Genomic DNA, 16,966 nt, shown 5'->3' on the forward strand with positions numbered 1-16,966 from the left:
ATGACAGCCTTCCCTGCTCCCCTCCTCCCATTTCCTGCTCAGACCATGCACTAGGATTTCCTTGGTACCCCAACAAGAGCTTCCAACGTTCAGGAACTATACCCCTGGTTATGAAAATGCCTAGTAAGTCAGTTTTCTCTAGTGACCTTGAAAATCACTGTGGCCTGTAATGCTCAAAGGTTCCCAACTCCACAAACAGTGATCTGAGGCAGATCAGTTCTGAAACACAAGCTGTTGCTCCTCACGCCCAAAAGTCTGGGCAGCAGTGATCAGTTCTTCACTTTTCCTTGCTTCATCAGCATCATCACTCGGGAGGAAAAACCAAGGTTAACTCCAGTCTGTGCTGAGTATGGCTGAATAGAGCCCCAGAAATAGGCCATATACACCAGGCACATACTTTCCATGTCTCAAGAGTCCTACCTGAAAAGCCCAAAGATGCATTTTGATTTCCTGGCTATATTAGAAGGTATATGATAACTTTGGCCTAAGATATTCGTGTCTCAGTTAAGACAAAGATATGAAGGAAAGATCTCCATGGAAAGTATATACTTGAATGTTCAAGAATTTCCACTTCATTGTAGTAGTATATTATCCTTAAAAAGTGATCAGCTGGACTCACTCTCTGGAAGCATTCTCCTGTGCCATCTTCCCCACCTGTGCACATTTACAGTTGGTGACCCATGTCCTATCCTAAATAATGACAAGCAAAATAGAAAAAGTCCATCCTCAACATTAACACTTTGTTTTACTTCAAAAGTGGCCAAATGCTGTCCAAATGGATGACACCATTGCCAAGCAGTGAGGACCCCTTATCTTCTGTCCAAGCCTGAATGGGTAGTTTGGAAACAATGAGGTCCACATACCTTCCAGCAGGTCTCTGGCCAGACCAGGTTCTGCCCCCGTGGACCGAACAAAGTCTGACAGGACTGCGTCCATATCAAGCGTCATAGGATCATGTAGAAGTGCTGCCCAGCACTCGGCCGAGGGCGGGTTTGGAAGCAGGCTAGAGACCATCCATCTGCAGGAGACAAGAGAAGGGCATCTCACCATGCAATGGACCAGAGGGAATATGCGCGCACACACACGCATGCACACACACACACACACCCCTCAGAGTCCCAGAAGCCAGAAGAAATCCCTACCACCTCCGTTATACAGTTCTGAATTCGTTTTTGAATATTTCCCTTTCTTTACACGCAAGCTGTTACATCATTAAAGCCAACCTAAGGCATCAATCCTCTGCAGCCCTGTGAGATGGGGCTCTGGGATCTGTGCTATGTCTTCCAACACGCTGAAGTCTAATCTATTGGCTATTAGAGAGACTCCCAGTTCAGTCCTGGCTGACTGGAACTCCATACTTACTCATGATGACTGCTAAAAATCTGCTCGCTACCTGAGTTCCCATTTTCACAGTGACAACCCCACCGTATTCACAGGATGTCAGATGTCCTGAATAGAACAGCTGCAGGCCGAGGGACAAGTTGAGTGCCCGAAACAGCTGGTGAGTTTGTCACCTGGAGAAACCAGTTTCGGAGCCACTTGTATTCTCTGTGAAGGGTGATAAGAAATAGATGCATCTAGCATCATGTAGATGACTGGTCAAATGCGGCCCGCTATCTGCTTTATACATAAAATGTTATTGGAAGTCAGTCACCAGCACATGAACGAGTTGAGTAGCAGAGACCATGAAGTCCACAGAATTAAAGTGATCACCACGTGGGCCTTTATGGGAAGTTCACTGATGCCAGGACAGATGCTGCACAATCTTACACCATCAAGTACGTGGTTAATTTTACACGCTGCATGGTGTTGTTGATGAATACCTTTTGCTCCTCCTTCTTTGATAATCAGAGGGATGGGAGTTCTCAGTGAGCAGATTTTGTATCTTTGGAGCAAGGCACACTGGCCTTATTTGGCTGGCTGTGACAGGGTGTTAACTGCTGTGGGAAGGGAAGGTAAAAATCCCCAATGCCAGGATGTGGGGACCGAGGTCTCAGGCAGGAGGTCATAATTTCAGAGCTAGTCATTTGTGATGTCCTATCTGCATCTGGCTCCTACTCTGGAGTAAGATTTGGTTGGTGTCGCTAAAAATGAAGAAATGGTTTGACCTGATGTATGTGGCACCAGTTAGGAGACTCCTTCCTCCGCCTCAAGCACCACAGCTTCAGCCGCAAGAGTCTCTTCTGTCACTGCCACCTGGGGACAAACGAGAGCACAAGGGCATGTTATCTCCTCTCCTGTGCTTTACTGTTCAACAAAAGCAGTGCATTTAAGGTAGGGGAGAGTTGCTGGAGGTAGGTCCTTTGCTTCCTGGCTGCCATAGGCGCTTCCTGGCCAGTTGATCACCAGCTCAACGTGGAGGCTGGCAAGAGAGGATGGTCTCAACTTCCTCTTGGAAAGCACCTGGGATCATAATCATGGGACAGACTCATTCTAAACCTTGCTATTAACTTCGGGGTCAATACATTTAATGTGAGCTACCATTTCAACCACACAGTTCAGTGATATTAGCTGCAGCGAATGTCCCTTTCGCCTCCAGAACATTTTGTCTTTCTAAATGGAAACTGGCCCCACTAGACACTGTATCCCTATTGCTATTCCCCTTAGAATCCGGCAACCTCCATTTTACTGCCTGATTCTATGAATTAGACTATATATTCTTATAAGTAAAATCTCACAGTATTTATCTTTTTTATGATTAGCTATTTCACTTAGCATAAGTTCATCAAAGTTCATGTAAATTGTAGACTGTCAGAATTTGAAAGTGATTGTTGATGGAACACTATGAATTTCAGTTGCAAGACTTGGAGGAACTGAGTTGGATCTGACCTGCCAGCCTGTTCCTTGAGGATTAGTTTTCACAGTACAGGAAGGTGATATGTAAGAAAGAAAAAGAAAACAATAGTCATACCCAGCTACGATGCCTATGAACGCTAACAATGACCAGCACATTATGATATCCCTCAAAGGTGCAATACAGATAATTTGCATTGGTATGGATCTTGGTTTATTGATCCGAATTTAAGGTCAATTTTGTTATATGTATTTCTGACCTTGATTAATGTATTGTGTTTGTGTGGCTCGTTTAAAAGTGTAATATATAATTAAAAAATATAGATGAATAGATAATCATCTATAATAGTCAAATTTGTAGTCATGTTAGTTTTCTAGATACATAGAGATATATTTCAGTTAGTTAGGTATTCTTCAAATATTTCAGAGACCTTCAGAATATGGCATTTAAAATGTTTAAAAAATTTAGGACTTTTCATGACAGTGAGACACATATGCTCCTGGCAGCACAAATCTACTTCAAGAGAAAGATGGGCATTGAAGAGGCTCCTTATGAAGTTTGTTAGATGAACTGGACATGCAGGATCCACAGAGAAATGACTGCTGAACTTGCCTAAAGGTGAGATGATCCTTCAGGGTTCCTGCTTCATGAAGGAGTCTGTGAGATATTCTGCAGGGTACAGAAGAAAGTGATTGAATTGTCTTTGAAATTTCCTGCTTCATTAAAAAGTCTGCTGAATACTATGGGCCTGTAGGCTGAAGATGGATGCCCCAATGGTACAGAAAAACTTTGGGTGACTGTCCAGGCAGCTTGAAGTCTCTGTCAATTCTAGAGTTTTGAAAGTTGCTTACAATGGACTTCCTGTTTATCTAGGTAATATTATATCCTTCTGGAGTTGAAAAATTTATAGTTTTCCTTAGTTATGTTAAAGTTAAAGCTTTCCTTTTTGTTTAAACAGAAAAGGAGAAATGGTGAAGGAGGTCCTTCTGTCTATGTGTTGCTTTCATTAGTTAATAAAGGAACTGCTTTGGGACTATAGCAGAGCTATAGGGGAACAGAGCTAGGTGGGGGAAAACTAAACAAAATTCTGGGAGGAAGAAGGCAGAGTCCAGGAATGCCATAGATCTGCCTCCATCAGAGCTAGACACGCTGAAACTTTGCTGGTAGGCACCACCTCATTGTGATATACAGATTAATAGAAATGGATTAAATTAAGATGTAAGAGTTAGCCAACAAGAAGCTAGAGCTAATGGGCCAAGCAATGATTTAATTAATACAATTTCTGTGTGGTTATTTCGGTTCTGGGAAGCCAGGACAAACACGCAGGCTCTCCTGCAATGGTGCAACGGTGGCACTTACATCTTGATGGTAATTAGCAGCTGTATAGTTGGACTTATGACCATTGTTATGACTACCTTGTTATAATCATATTGTTATGACTACCTTGTTATGACCACCTTGCAACCATATCTTTGTTTTAAGAGGTTGCTATGGCCAACTTGTTATAGGTTCTGTTTCTATAACCCTACCTATTTGCCTTCTAACCCACCCCCCCCATTTTGAAACCCTCTATTCCTGAACTATAAAAACTTTTCTTACCCATATACAACATAGATCTCTTGAACTACCTTTATGGAGAGACAGTCTTGTACATGAATATAAAAGTTTTGATTAATTACTTGCTTTTAATTTTAATTAAAGGCATGAAGGGCTAGGGTAGCACAGGTCTGGAGTGTCTAGACTAGGTCAGGCCTAGTCTCAGGGTCAGGAAAAGGCCCTGGGTAGAGCACAGGCTGGGGGCTAGTGGCTTACCATGTGTGAACCTCCACTGTATCCTAACTCCCTGATTTGGGCAGTGAATAACCAGTGGAATCCTGTTCTCTTGATTTGAAAAATGATGCTAAGAACAGCCCTGCCTCTCAAAATAGCTGAAAGGATGAACGAAAATGATGTTTCCTGAACACACTCCACTGTTACCATTAGTGACATAGATTTGAAACACACGGCTGTCTAGTATTGAGGATCTTTGCTCTATCTCTTATATATGCACAAATCCCTACTATGAAGAGTAACGTACCAAAAAAGGGGCACACATGCTTCAATCCATTCTACCCTGCAATGGAGAAGCCCATTCTGGTGAGAGGCTCACAGATAACATTGGGGATATATACGGCACCTCAGCTCAGATGCCAGCATTCCTCTGTCCAGACCATCTGCCTCCTTCATCCCTGTGACTTGAGACAAGTTCAGTGACACTGGCTTATGTGTATGTCACATTAGTGGGATAAGGCATTCGTGGGTCTTAGTTCAGAGGAAAATTGGGAAAGCCTTGGAATGAAAGGGTATGAGGTTAACAAAGTGTCCAATGTGCACAATCAATCTTAAAGCAAGTTTTCATGTGCTACAGCTAGGGATACATATTGATCTTTGAGTAATTGTGGCTGCAACAATGCAATGCATCCACAAAACTTACATTAAAAGGCCTGGGTGAGGAGGGAGGTGAGACAGCAAGGCAGAAGGAACAGGCAAAGAGCCTGGGGAGATGACTGAGAATAGTCAGGGCTGCATGATAATGAAACAAAAGTGGCTATAGCAATATCTGGTTCCCAGGATGCAGATTGTCCAACTTGGCCATTTGGCTTTTTTCATCTTTTCTTTGGTAAAGTTCATTTTCTAAAATGACTGGAAGCAGGGACTGCAGAGAGCTCTACAAACAAAGACGGGCAGCTCCAAGGTTTGGAAGGAGGCACATGTGTGCACTCTGAGCCCCTTCCACCTGTACAGCAGATGCACAGAGGATGGAGAGAGGTAGAGCTTTTGATCCATGGACCGCTGGCTCTGTGCCAAGTCAGCTCTTAGAACACAGAACAGGGTGGATTAACAACAAATTGGGGCACTAAAATTGTAAATAGCTGGGTGGTAGTGGCACACACCTTTAATCCCAGCAGTTGGGAGGCAGGAACAGGAGGATCTCTGTGAGTTTGAGACCAGCCTAGTCTACAGAGCAAGTTCCAGGACAGTCAAGACCACACAGAGAAACTGTATCTTGGAAAACCAGAAAGAATATGTAAATGGCTTTTCAATGCTCCAATTCCTGGACTATTGTGTCCCTTCCTTGCCTCACTTCCCCTTTTCCTTTCTCCTCCTCCTCTTCCTCCTTTGGTGGTTTATTTCTGAGTCTGATTTATTACTTTTAAAATTTTTCTTTCTCTTTCTTTTGGCTAGTGTACCTAAGATTTGTCAGTCATACTTACGGCCTTTCAAATAACTCCTTAGTAGATTCTATGTGTTGTTCACAAAGTCTCAGGATGCATCCTAGGCTGCTTTTCAACTTGATATTCTCTTGTTGCAACCTCCTGAGCACTAGCAAGTATGAACTAGAGGTCTAGTTAGATTCCTATACTTTTGAACTTAGATAGAAAACATTGATATATATATTATTGATAAAGTATTTTTCCTGGAACCGGTGAGATGGTTCAGCGGGTCAAGGTGCATGCAGCCAAAACTGACAACTTGAGTTTGGTCCCTGGGAATCACATGGTATAAGGAAGGAAGTGACTCCCCTCCCCCTACACACACTATTCCTCTGACCCCTACTCCTCTGACCTCCCCACATATATCTCATAGAGCATATATGCCCACATAAATATATGCACACACACACACAAACACATACTAAATGTAAGTAAGATATTTTTCAATGAAAAATTAAGTATGTATAAAAATAGACAAAATATTATATGATAATTGTCTTTCTGTGTCTGGGCTCCCTCACTCAAGATAATGTTTTCTAGCTCCATCCATTTTCCTGCAAAATTCAAGATGTCATTATTTTTTTTCTGCTGTGTAGTACTCCATTGTGTAAATGCACCACATTTTCCTTATCCATTCTTCAGTCGAGGGGCATTTAGGTTGCTTCCAGGTTCTGGCTATGACAAACAAAGCTGCTATGAACATAGTTGAGCACATGTCCTTGTGGCACGATTGAACATCCTTTGGATATATACCCAAAGGTGGTATTACTGGGTCTTGAGGAAGGTTGTTTCCTAATTTTCTAAGAAATCACCATACTGACATCCAAAGGGGTTGTATCAGTTTGCACTCCCACCAGCAATGCAAGAGTGTTCCCTTTATCCCACATCGTCTCCAGCATAAGTTGTCATAAGTGTTTTGATCTTACAGGTGTAAGATGGAATCTCAGAGTTGCTTTGGTTTGCATTTCTCTGATGACTAAGGACTCATAGGTGTTTTTTAAACATAAAGCAAAGAAAACCAGCCTACAAATCACAATCCCAGAGAACTTAGACAACAATGAGGACACTAAGAGAGACTTACATAGATCTAATCTGCATGGGAAGTAGAAAAAGACAAGATCTAAATTGGGAGCATGGGGACTTGGGGGAGGGTTGAAAGGTGAGGGGAGAGACAGGGAGGGGAAGAGAGAAAAATGTATAGCTCAATAAAAATCAATAATAAAAGAATATATGATAAATATCAATTAGCCACTCAGTCATGACAATAATCAATTTATAGCTAATATTATTTCTTCCATACTTTCAACAATTTCCCTTTCCAATCGTTTTGGAAAAAAACTCTTGTAACATTATTTTGTCTACATGTAGATAATTATTCTCTATAAGACTCTGAAATATAACCACAATACTATCATGCCACTTAGAAATTAACAATAATTCTTCAGGGTAGTTAATATTTAGAGGGTGGGAAAATGACATCATAACTTACCGGAACACCTGGATATAGCTCAAAGAATTCTAAGAGTAAGTTTTGTAGCCATAAATGACCACATTAACAAAATCAGATAGATCTCAAATAAATGACCTAATGATGTTACTCAAGGGCCTAGAAAAGTAAGAGAAGCCAAACTCAAAGCAGTAGATATCAAGAAATAAAGATTAAGGCAGAAATTATTAAACATAGCTTAAAAGAACAACTCACAGAATTCACTAAAGAGTTATTTAGAAGGCTGTAAGTATGATTGGCAAATCTTAGGTACACTAACCAAAAGAAAGAGAAAGAGAACACAAAGTAATAAAATCAGTGCCAAAAAGGGAGTTGTTGCTCTGATGAAACCCAGATGCTATTAGAGAATACTTTGAAATATATTCCAAGAAGATGGAAAATCTAGAAGAAATGGACACATTCTTTAACACATATAAACCATTAAGACTGGATCAAACCTGAACTGGCCATTTTCTACAACCAGGCAAGGTTCTTAGCAGTGCAACTGGGGCATCAACTCAGCCACAAAACTGCCGACCTACACTCTGTCCTGTCTATAAGATGGGCTGGGAAAATGGTGGAGCAGAACTTATGGAAGTGGCCAACCCATGACCAGTCCAACTTGAGGCCCATGCCACGAGAGGGAGCCTACACCTGACATTGTCTGGATAATCAGGAACCAGAAGCAGGACTGCCCAGAGACCCAGTATAGTATCAAACACAACTGGCAAAAACAAAGTAAATGAAATTATTCCAAATGATATTCTGCTATGCTCATAGATCAGTGCCTAGCCCAATTAGCATCATCCAGCAACTGATGGAAGCAGCTAAACATTAGGCAGAGTTTGGGGAACTCCACAAAAGGCGGGGAGGAAGGATTATAGGTATTAGAGGAGTCAAAGACATCACAAGAACATGACCCACAAAACTGACTAAGCAGGACTCGTAGGGGCTCACAGAAACTGAAGCGACAGAGACCCTGTATGGGTCTTAGTGAGGTCCTCTTCTTATACCTTATGGTTGTGTAACTGGGTGTTCTGTAGGACTACCAACAATGAAAGTGTGTGTGTGTGGGGGGTGTCTTTGACTCTTTTGCCTGCTTATGGGACCCGTTTTCTCCTAATGGGTTCATTATCCAACCTTGGTATGAGTGTTAGTGCCCAATCTTGCTGTATCTTATTAAGGCATGTTGGTGGATATTACTTGGGAGGCCTGCTTTTTTTTTTTTTTTGAAGGAAAACCGACGAGGGATCTGGGGGAAAAGGAAGGTAGGGGAAGAAAAATAAAAGTTAAATAAAAAAGGAACACTACCAAACTCGGTCTACAGAGCTGGTGTTACCCTATACCAAACCCAGAGGAAAACACAGCAGGAAGAGAAAACTGTAGACCAATTCAGCTGATTAACTAACATAGACTCAGAGATTCTCAATAACTACTTGCAAACTTAATTAAAAAGCCATTAGGAAGATTATATACAATGATCAAATTGGCTTCATCCTAGGAAAGAGAAATTGGTTCAACATAGGCAAATCAGCGAATGTAAGACATTACATAAAAAGACCCAAGAACAGAAATTACATACAGAAGTATTTCTCAGTGTTTAACACGCCCTCATGATAAATATCCTTAAGAAACAAGATATAGAAAGAAAACATATCAACAGAATATGTTGAGGCTACACGTGACAGTCCTCTGGCCAAAATTGACTAAAAGAGGGAAAACAGAGTACTTCTGAAGGCTGGGTTGAGACAAGGGTATCTATTCTCCATTCTTATTCAGTTCAGGGCTAGAACAATGAGACAAGAGAAAGAAACAGCATGGGTAAGGACTAAGAAGGAAGACACCATGGGACTATTTTCACATATAACATGACACCACGTTAAGGGGTCCTAGAAATGCCAGAAAGCTCTTATCAGATAAGTATTTCTGTAAAGTAGCTAGATATAAAGCCTACATAAAATATAGGTAGATTTTCTAATCAGCAACAAAAAATTTGTCAAGATAGATATTAGGAAAAATATCTGCTTCACAGGAGTTTCAAACAATTCCAAGGAATCTACCAAGAAGGTGAACAGCCTCCACAATGAAAACTTTGAGACTTTAAAAAATAAATTGAATGATATACTAGACAATGTAAAGACTTTCCACACTCATGGATTAGCAAAGACCATGTAGTAAAATGGCAACACTGCTTCTCAAACAGTCGTCCTGCAAATACTCATGGTTCAGGAAATGCAGTTGTTGAGCAACATCTGCAGCTTGTAAAGGACACAATCTGACTGGTTAAGAGATGCACCAGACCTGGTAGAAAAGAATCCCAAAAAAGTTCCCAAAAAAGTCCTGTGGTCACAGCAATAGGATTTGCTACCATGGGACTTGGGGGCTTCCTTGCAAAGCTGATGCCACATCCCTATAAGTAATATTATTGTGGTGGCTGAATACTTTCTCATCTTAGAAACTAGTGAACAGTGAGGATGTGAGAAGTTCAGGAAGTAAAAATTTGCCTATATTCTTTATATTTTTATTTCTTTTTCCTCTTTTAACATGTTTTCTATTTCCAAATTTAAATAATTTCAATATAATTATGTTTTCCACAAAAATGGCAATATTATAAAAAATGGTACATGTATCAATCCAGTTCCATCAAAATTTCCACAACATTCTTCAAAGAACTAAAAAAATAATAAAATTCATATGAAAATATAGAAGGCCCCTTAAAATCAAAGAAATCCTAATTATAAAATGCACTAGGGTATCATAATACCTGACAGTAAATTATGTTACAGGACAACAGTCACAAAGATAGCCTTGGTCTGGCACAAAGTGGTACAAGAGAATAGAAGGTCCAGAAATAAATCTACATAGTTATAGCTACCTACTCTTGGACAAAAGTATCAAAAATATACACTAGAAAAAGAGACTCTTCAACAAATGTGCTGGGGAAATTATGTACTCATGTGCAGGATTAAACTAGATCCCTATCTCTCACTTGCACAAAACCAAATTCAAACAGATCAAAGAGGTGAAATGCTGAAGCTGCCAGAGGAAAACATAGGAAAGACACACGAGAAAGGCACAGCCAGGCCCTCCCCAAAAGTCTACAATTGCATGGGGGATAATCTCAAGACAAACGCTGGAGAGGAGTTAGGGGAAGAGGAGTCCTTAGCCTCTGCTGGGACTGTAAAGTGGTACAGAAACTATGAAAATTTGTGTTGAGGCTTCTCAAATCCTTACAACTGGTACTGCCATGTGATCCAGCAGTACCATTCCTGGGAACACGCCTCGAGGCCTTAGGTCCTATCACAGATCCTTGCCTATTCGTATTTATTACTTCGCTACTCATTAGAACTAGGAAGAGAAACCAGCCTAGATCTCTACTAACGTATGGATAGATGAAGAAAATGTGATGCCTACACACAGTGGGATTTCAAGTAGCCTTAAGGAAAATAAAATCATGACATTTGTAAGAAAATCTGTGCAACTGGAGATCATTATACTGGTCAAAGTAATTCAGACTCAGAAAGACAAATATCACATGCATTCTCTCGTATACAGATCTGAGAAGTGTGTGTTTGTGTGTGTGTGTGTGTGTGTACGTGTATGTGTTATAAGGTATAAATGGGACCAGGAGAGGGTAGAAAGAGGTCTTAAGTGAGAGAGGTTGAAAAGAGTAATATATGTGCAATTGGGGCTACTGGGAGGAGGGAGTAGCAGACGGGAGGGTGGGGGGGGGTTGGGAAGGAGAGGAGAATCAATGAAAAAAAGTGGCATGGAAATACTATGTTGTACGCTAATTGAAAAGTTTCTGTTTATTATATGGCGAGGGGATTTTTTTTGATAATAAAATTATGGAAGAAAACTTTCCCAACCTAAAGAAAGATATACCTATGAAGGTTCAAGAAGCATACAGAACACCGAATAGACTGGATCAAAGAAAAGTTTCTGTACCCCGATAAGCCTCTCTGCCCGATGCAATAATCCAAATCAGACCAAATCAAACTGAATTAGAAAAAGTCCATCTTTAATGGATATCATGCTTCCAGATAGCTTTCCAGTTCCCCAGAGAGGAGATAGAACACAATGACCAGTAAACCACGTGTCTGTTTTCTGTGGGGCAGTTTAAACACCATGCGGGAATGGTCTTGAGCATCTCTAGGGGAGGAGTCATCATTTGGCGGGTTTTCTGAGATGCAGATGCAGCAGGGTTTAGAGAGAGATGGGGAGGGGGCTGGGATGGAGCTTCCACTAGAACATTCCAGACTCTTTGGATATATGGATGCTAGGGGTTGGGGTGAGACTTCCACCTGAACACTAAGAGACTAATAAATAAAACTATTCAGAGTGGGCAAATTCCCAGTGATTTCAAGTGTTATAACTATTTTCCCACTTGTTTGAACCAGGGTTCAAGAGTGAGTGGCAGGTTGTAATTGGTTTGACTTATTTTAACCTGTACATTTTGTACCATCTTTTTCTCTTTCAGTTTTTTAAAAACTTGATCGTATTTCCTAGAGTTTTCTCACTCTCTGAGTTTTTCTGATCGTTCTTAATGTGTCCTGTGAACTTTTCCCTTCCTATCAGTTAACACCTGCTTACAAAGACTCTGTCAGACACATACTCAATTTGGGTATGTGTTGTCTCTTCCTATTAGTGGCCTGAACTCCCCGTAAGGTGAAGGCAAAGGTGTAACGCCATTTTGTTGTAATAGGGGCAATGGGCTGTGTCCCGCCATCTGGTTGGCTTTATTTGAAATAATTGTATTTTTTAAACATTGTTTGGCCCATTAGTTTTAGCCTCTTATTGGCCAGCTCTTATATATTGATCTAATCCATTTTTAATATTTTGTATAGCCCATGAGGTGGCTTATCAGGGAAGATCTTAACTTGTGGCTGTGTTGGGTGGAAGAATCATGGCGACTCCTGACTCGGCTTCTTTCTCCCAGCATTTTGTTCTGTTTACTCCGCCTATCTAAATTCTACCCTATCAGAGGGCCAAGCATTTTTTTTTATTAATTAACCAATATAAACAACAGATTAAAAAAATCATTCCCATATCAGTAAGGGACCCTAACTTGGGAGCAGCCATTGCCTCACCTGGAATCTGTTCCTCAGGTTCATGTTTGTACACAGAGCCCGTGATTCTGTCCTTCCTTCTTCATGTGTCTGCTCGATGGTATGTGTGTGTTCTTGAATGAGAGTGCTTTTACGTTGAGGCCTGGGTAGCCTGCGGGTATCATCCTGCCTGGATGGCTCTTGACCTTATTTTTTGATAGTATTGAGTTCAATGACTCAGCCATACTGGCTGCCACCAACTTTAGGGCTCTGCCCCTGCCCTACCTCCTTCAGTGCTGGGGTTACAGAGGCCCACTGCCACACTTATACTGTCACCTGGATGCTAAGGATCCAGACTCAGGTCTTCATGGCTGTGTAGTGCAACAGATGCTTTACTGACTGAGCCATCTCCCCACTCTCTTTGCTGAATAGAATTCCTAAAGAGAAACTTCCGCTATCTATTGGTCCACCCTACGCAATGGACACCAAGCAGGAAACCCAAGGTAGATGCTGTGCTGTTTTCACGTCAGTTCATTGGTGGACTGATCTTGCTAGCTTCCTCCACCAAATCCTCTCCTCCTCCTCCTTCCCCCTCATCCTCCCTCTCCTACCCCCTCCTCGTCTGTTTTTTTTTTTTGTATCATTTTGAGTGGCTGAGGACTTGCTCAGCATATGTTAGGTCTTAGGTTCTATCCCCACCAGCATTATACACAGAAAAAGCATAATTTTTGTATATGATTTAAATTTATCTGATAAATGCAGTTATCATTTTTACAGATGCTCAGATTGTCCTCCTTTTGGCCAGTGAAGCCTCTTCAGGTCGACTATGGGTTTCTGAGCTTTGATTCTAGTGTGGCTGATAGGAGGTGACAGGATGTTACAGGTTCTTTTGTCCATCTACTGTCCCAGATCTGGAAACCAACATTCTGACACATCCAGTGGGAAGGTTTACTGTTTATTTTCATAGCACGTACATATGCCTAGTGAAAACAGATTCTGAGAGTGCAGGTAGAGATGCTGGTGCACCCACGGACACTGGCGTAGTCACTGTCTATAGGTCTTTTTTCATAGCTATGAAATATATTTGTTTTAAGATAAAATATGCTTGAATATTTTCAATTCAAATGGAATATTTTATGTTTTCTTAAAAGATTCATTTCATTTTATGTGTATGAGTGTTTTGCCACCATACATTAATATACCATATGCATGTAGTGCCCACCACAGAGGTCAGAAGAGGGCACTGGATCCCCTGGAATGGGGGTTACAGATGGTTGTGAGCATTGAGAACTGGACCTAGATCCTCTGCAGGAGCAACTAAACTGATCTCTCCAGCCCTTTTGATGTTTGCATTTCATCTATTTTTTTTTACATATGATCTTCCTATGTGTACCTCTAGTCCTAGTTCTGAACATCAGGGGCGACAGAACATTACACAATTATTCAATGTATTCTACAGTATCCATAGGAGAACTTCACCACCACAGGGCTCTGCTGGCAAGAGCTTTTTCATGAGCTGTCATGAGGATGCAAACTCAAAACTTCAACACCCATGTACAAAGTCAGACAGGCAACTTCACAGAAGGAAGTTCCATTCATTTTTTCTCTGTGTATTAAAATATCTTCTATATGGCTGCCTATTTTGTCCCTCAATGTATATGGATTTAGGTCTAAAAATCATAACCAATGACAGAACAGAGAGGATCTCACCAAAGCTTCCTTCTTTAGCTCCACGGTTTAAAAGTATGTGAAGCTTTAATGCAACTGAAATTAGCACTTATAAAAAGCACATTTTAGGTCAATCTTATTATTTTGAGTAGCTCTGTTACTATAGGATAAATTGGCATTATATATATGTATATATATGTATATATACATATATATAAGATTTATGCCACAGCATTTGTGAAATATGTCTTCCCTATCCCTATTATGTGTGTCAACGGAGTATTGTGTTTGTAAACAAAGTTAATGATTTTTCTGAGTGGAACCTATATGGAGAGGGTCTGTGACAATGACTCAGTGATTAAGAGCACTGGTGATTCTTCCAGAGGACCCAGGTTCAATTCCCAGTACTCACAAGCCAGCTTACAACCATCTGCAACCCCAGTTCTGGGGAACTAATGACCTCTTCTGGCCTCCCGTGGCATCAGGTATGCATATGGTGTACAGACATATATATATATAGCCACATTGTACTTTGAACTCACACAAACACCCCTTACCAACACATCAAAAGAGAAAAAACACACAAGGAATAATAATCACTAATTCTGATAGAACAATTGGACCTGGAAGTGAACTCAGTAAGGCTACAGAGCATGAAGACACTTGCCCTGAATTGTAAGACCCTTGACCTTGCAGCTCCCTTAGACCATCTTCTAGGGTAGACTGCTATCAGATATGCTCTCTCATCTTTGAAAACCAGTGGCCGAATGTTGCCGCTATCTTTGAGGTTGCTAGCCCTGGAGTGTGTGCCTCTCCCTTGCTGCGGAAGATATACGCTCTCATTTTCCAGGCTCAAAAATCCAGCTGTTACACAGGTGTGAAATATGTGTCTTTGTGACCTCCACAAAGGCCTTTATTAGAGCCAAGCAACTCACCAAACAGGTTGATATCTCTGCTATGGATCCACCCAGCCATTTCGTTCAGCTTTGTATTGAGCTAAAGGGAAACAGCCTAGTGGGTCTGGCTTCCTTCCCAGCCTCTCACTGTCATGCAGCTGCTGCTGTTCCATCCTCCCAGCCTCCTCCTCTGGTGGTGTGAGCATCTTTAAAGGAAGGGTGAGTTAGAACACACCAAGTGCTAAACGAATATGCTGAACAACTGAGCAGAAGGGACTAGAAATCCTAAACTCAAGTGCTTACTCCATTCTGATGGGTAGGAATGGAAATAACCACGACTCAACTTAGACTGGATCAAACATAATGCTATTATTTACAAGTATATCCATTACAATTAAAATAAGATTTTTGTGAGTGTGCCTTTTTTGGGGTCCCAGAGAAGAAAGTCACTGTTTTGTACAGACTAGGCAAAGAACATTCTACCACCAAGTCACTTCCCAGCCCCAACTCTGATCTTATTGTTTAATTTTTGTTATATGGGACATCATACCCACAACCCTATGAATGTCAGGAATGTGCTCTATCAGGGAGAACCCTGCCTGACCTAAAAAGAACATTTGAGGAGATTTAGAATGTTTGAACAGAAGTCAAGAGTACAGAACCTCTTGCAGGCCCAGGGGCTTACAGCCATGGGGGTTGTGGGAGATGGGAAGAGCCAGCCATCTGTCCTAGCAAGGCAGATAGCCTTGGCTCTCTTCTAAGGGTTGTGAGTGTTTCTGACATATGTGCTTTAGGGGGAAGAATCAAAGCTACAGAACTTGGGCACAGAGTGAACCATGCATGCATGGCAGCAGAGCAGGGGGAAGGAACTTGTTCGGGGGCTGGAACTTTCCCACTCTCTCCACCCTTCAGCCTACTGCAGATAGAATCATGACTCAGCAGGAACTGGGGGGAGACTCTGCCTTCCAGAGAAGACAAACAGTCCTCTTAGCTCTGGCGGGTATCAGGAGTGGTTAAAGCCAGCAACACATTCAGGCCCCAGGCCTGAGATCTCCAACCTGAGTGAAGTCATACTGGCAATATGCCCTACTTGAGGTAAAGTGATGTCACCCAGTCTGGCCTGTGAGAAAAGCATCAGCTTACCAGGTAGAAGGTGACAGGCTGGCCCAGTATAGCCCGCTCCCATGTTGTTTCCTCCTGTCCCTTCATTTTAAGTGAGGAGCTTAAAATGATATCCACAAGTCCACTTTGTATCTTGGGACTATGAAACGTGAAGCAGGAGGAGAAAACGCACTGAAACTTGGACAGAGCCTGGTACCAGTGAACATCGGCACTGGCTTTAGCCTGCACTTGGAGTTTTATTATCATTTCCATATAAGCACTGATACATTCAAGTCAACTAGGTCAAATGTTTAACCTTATGTATAATTGGTATATGAAAGTAATGTGCCTTTGAGGTCACAATTAGAGATGAAAAAACGGTGAGAAGAAAAAAAATTAAGACAGCTGTCACTTATAAGTATACATATAAAGCTGAAACTTAAAGATGGGTAAATTTATCCAAGCTGCAGACAAAGACATTTAAAGAAAAAGAAAAGCACTGTAGGGCTCAAGAGCTGTAGGGCCAGGAGCTAAAGGACCCAAGATCTTATCTTGGGTCCATGGAGATGGAGGTTACTGAACTGGAGGGGTCAGGGTTGAGTGCATAGGGGTTTCTGGAAATTCTGCAGTCATCACAGGAAGGTCTCATTCCAGACTCACATTAGAGAAAACCACACTTTTTTGGTTTTTCGAGACAGGGTTTCTCTGTGGCTTTGGAG

General features: G+C 41.4%; 1 protein-coding gene across 1 annotated transcript in view; it reads right to left on the reverse strand.

Annotated features, from left to right (window-relative positions):
- Otud7a (OTU deubiquitinase 7A) overlaps window positions 1-16,966 on the reverse strand; it is a 110,533-nt gene that overhangs the window by 83,353 nt on the left and 10,214 nt on the right. The window contains exons 2-3 of the mRNA XM_026784279.1: window positions 2,109-2,196; window positions 864-1,018 (exon numbers count right to left, since the gene is read on the reverse strand). Coding sequence (XP_026640080.1) covers window positions 864-1,014 — 151 coding nt within the window. The 5' untranslated portion in view covers window positions 1,015-1,018; window positions 2,109-2,196. The remainder of the gene's footprint in view (window positions 1-863; window positions 1,019-2,108; window positions 2,197-16,966) is intronic.

Source organism: Microtus ochrogaster, chromosome 22 (genome assembly GCF_000317375.1).
Source record: "Microtus ochrogaster isolate Prairie Vole_2 chromosome 22, MicOch1.0, whole genome shotgun sequence".
Taxonomy (NCBI): domain Eukaryota; kingdom Metazoa; phylum Chordata; class Mammalia; order Rodentia; family Cricetidae; genus Microtus; species Microtus ochrogaster.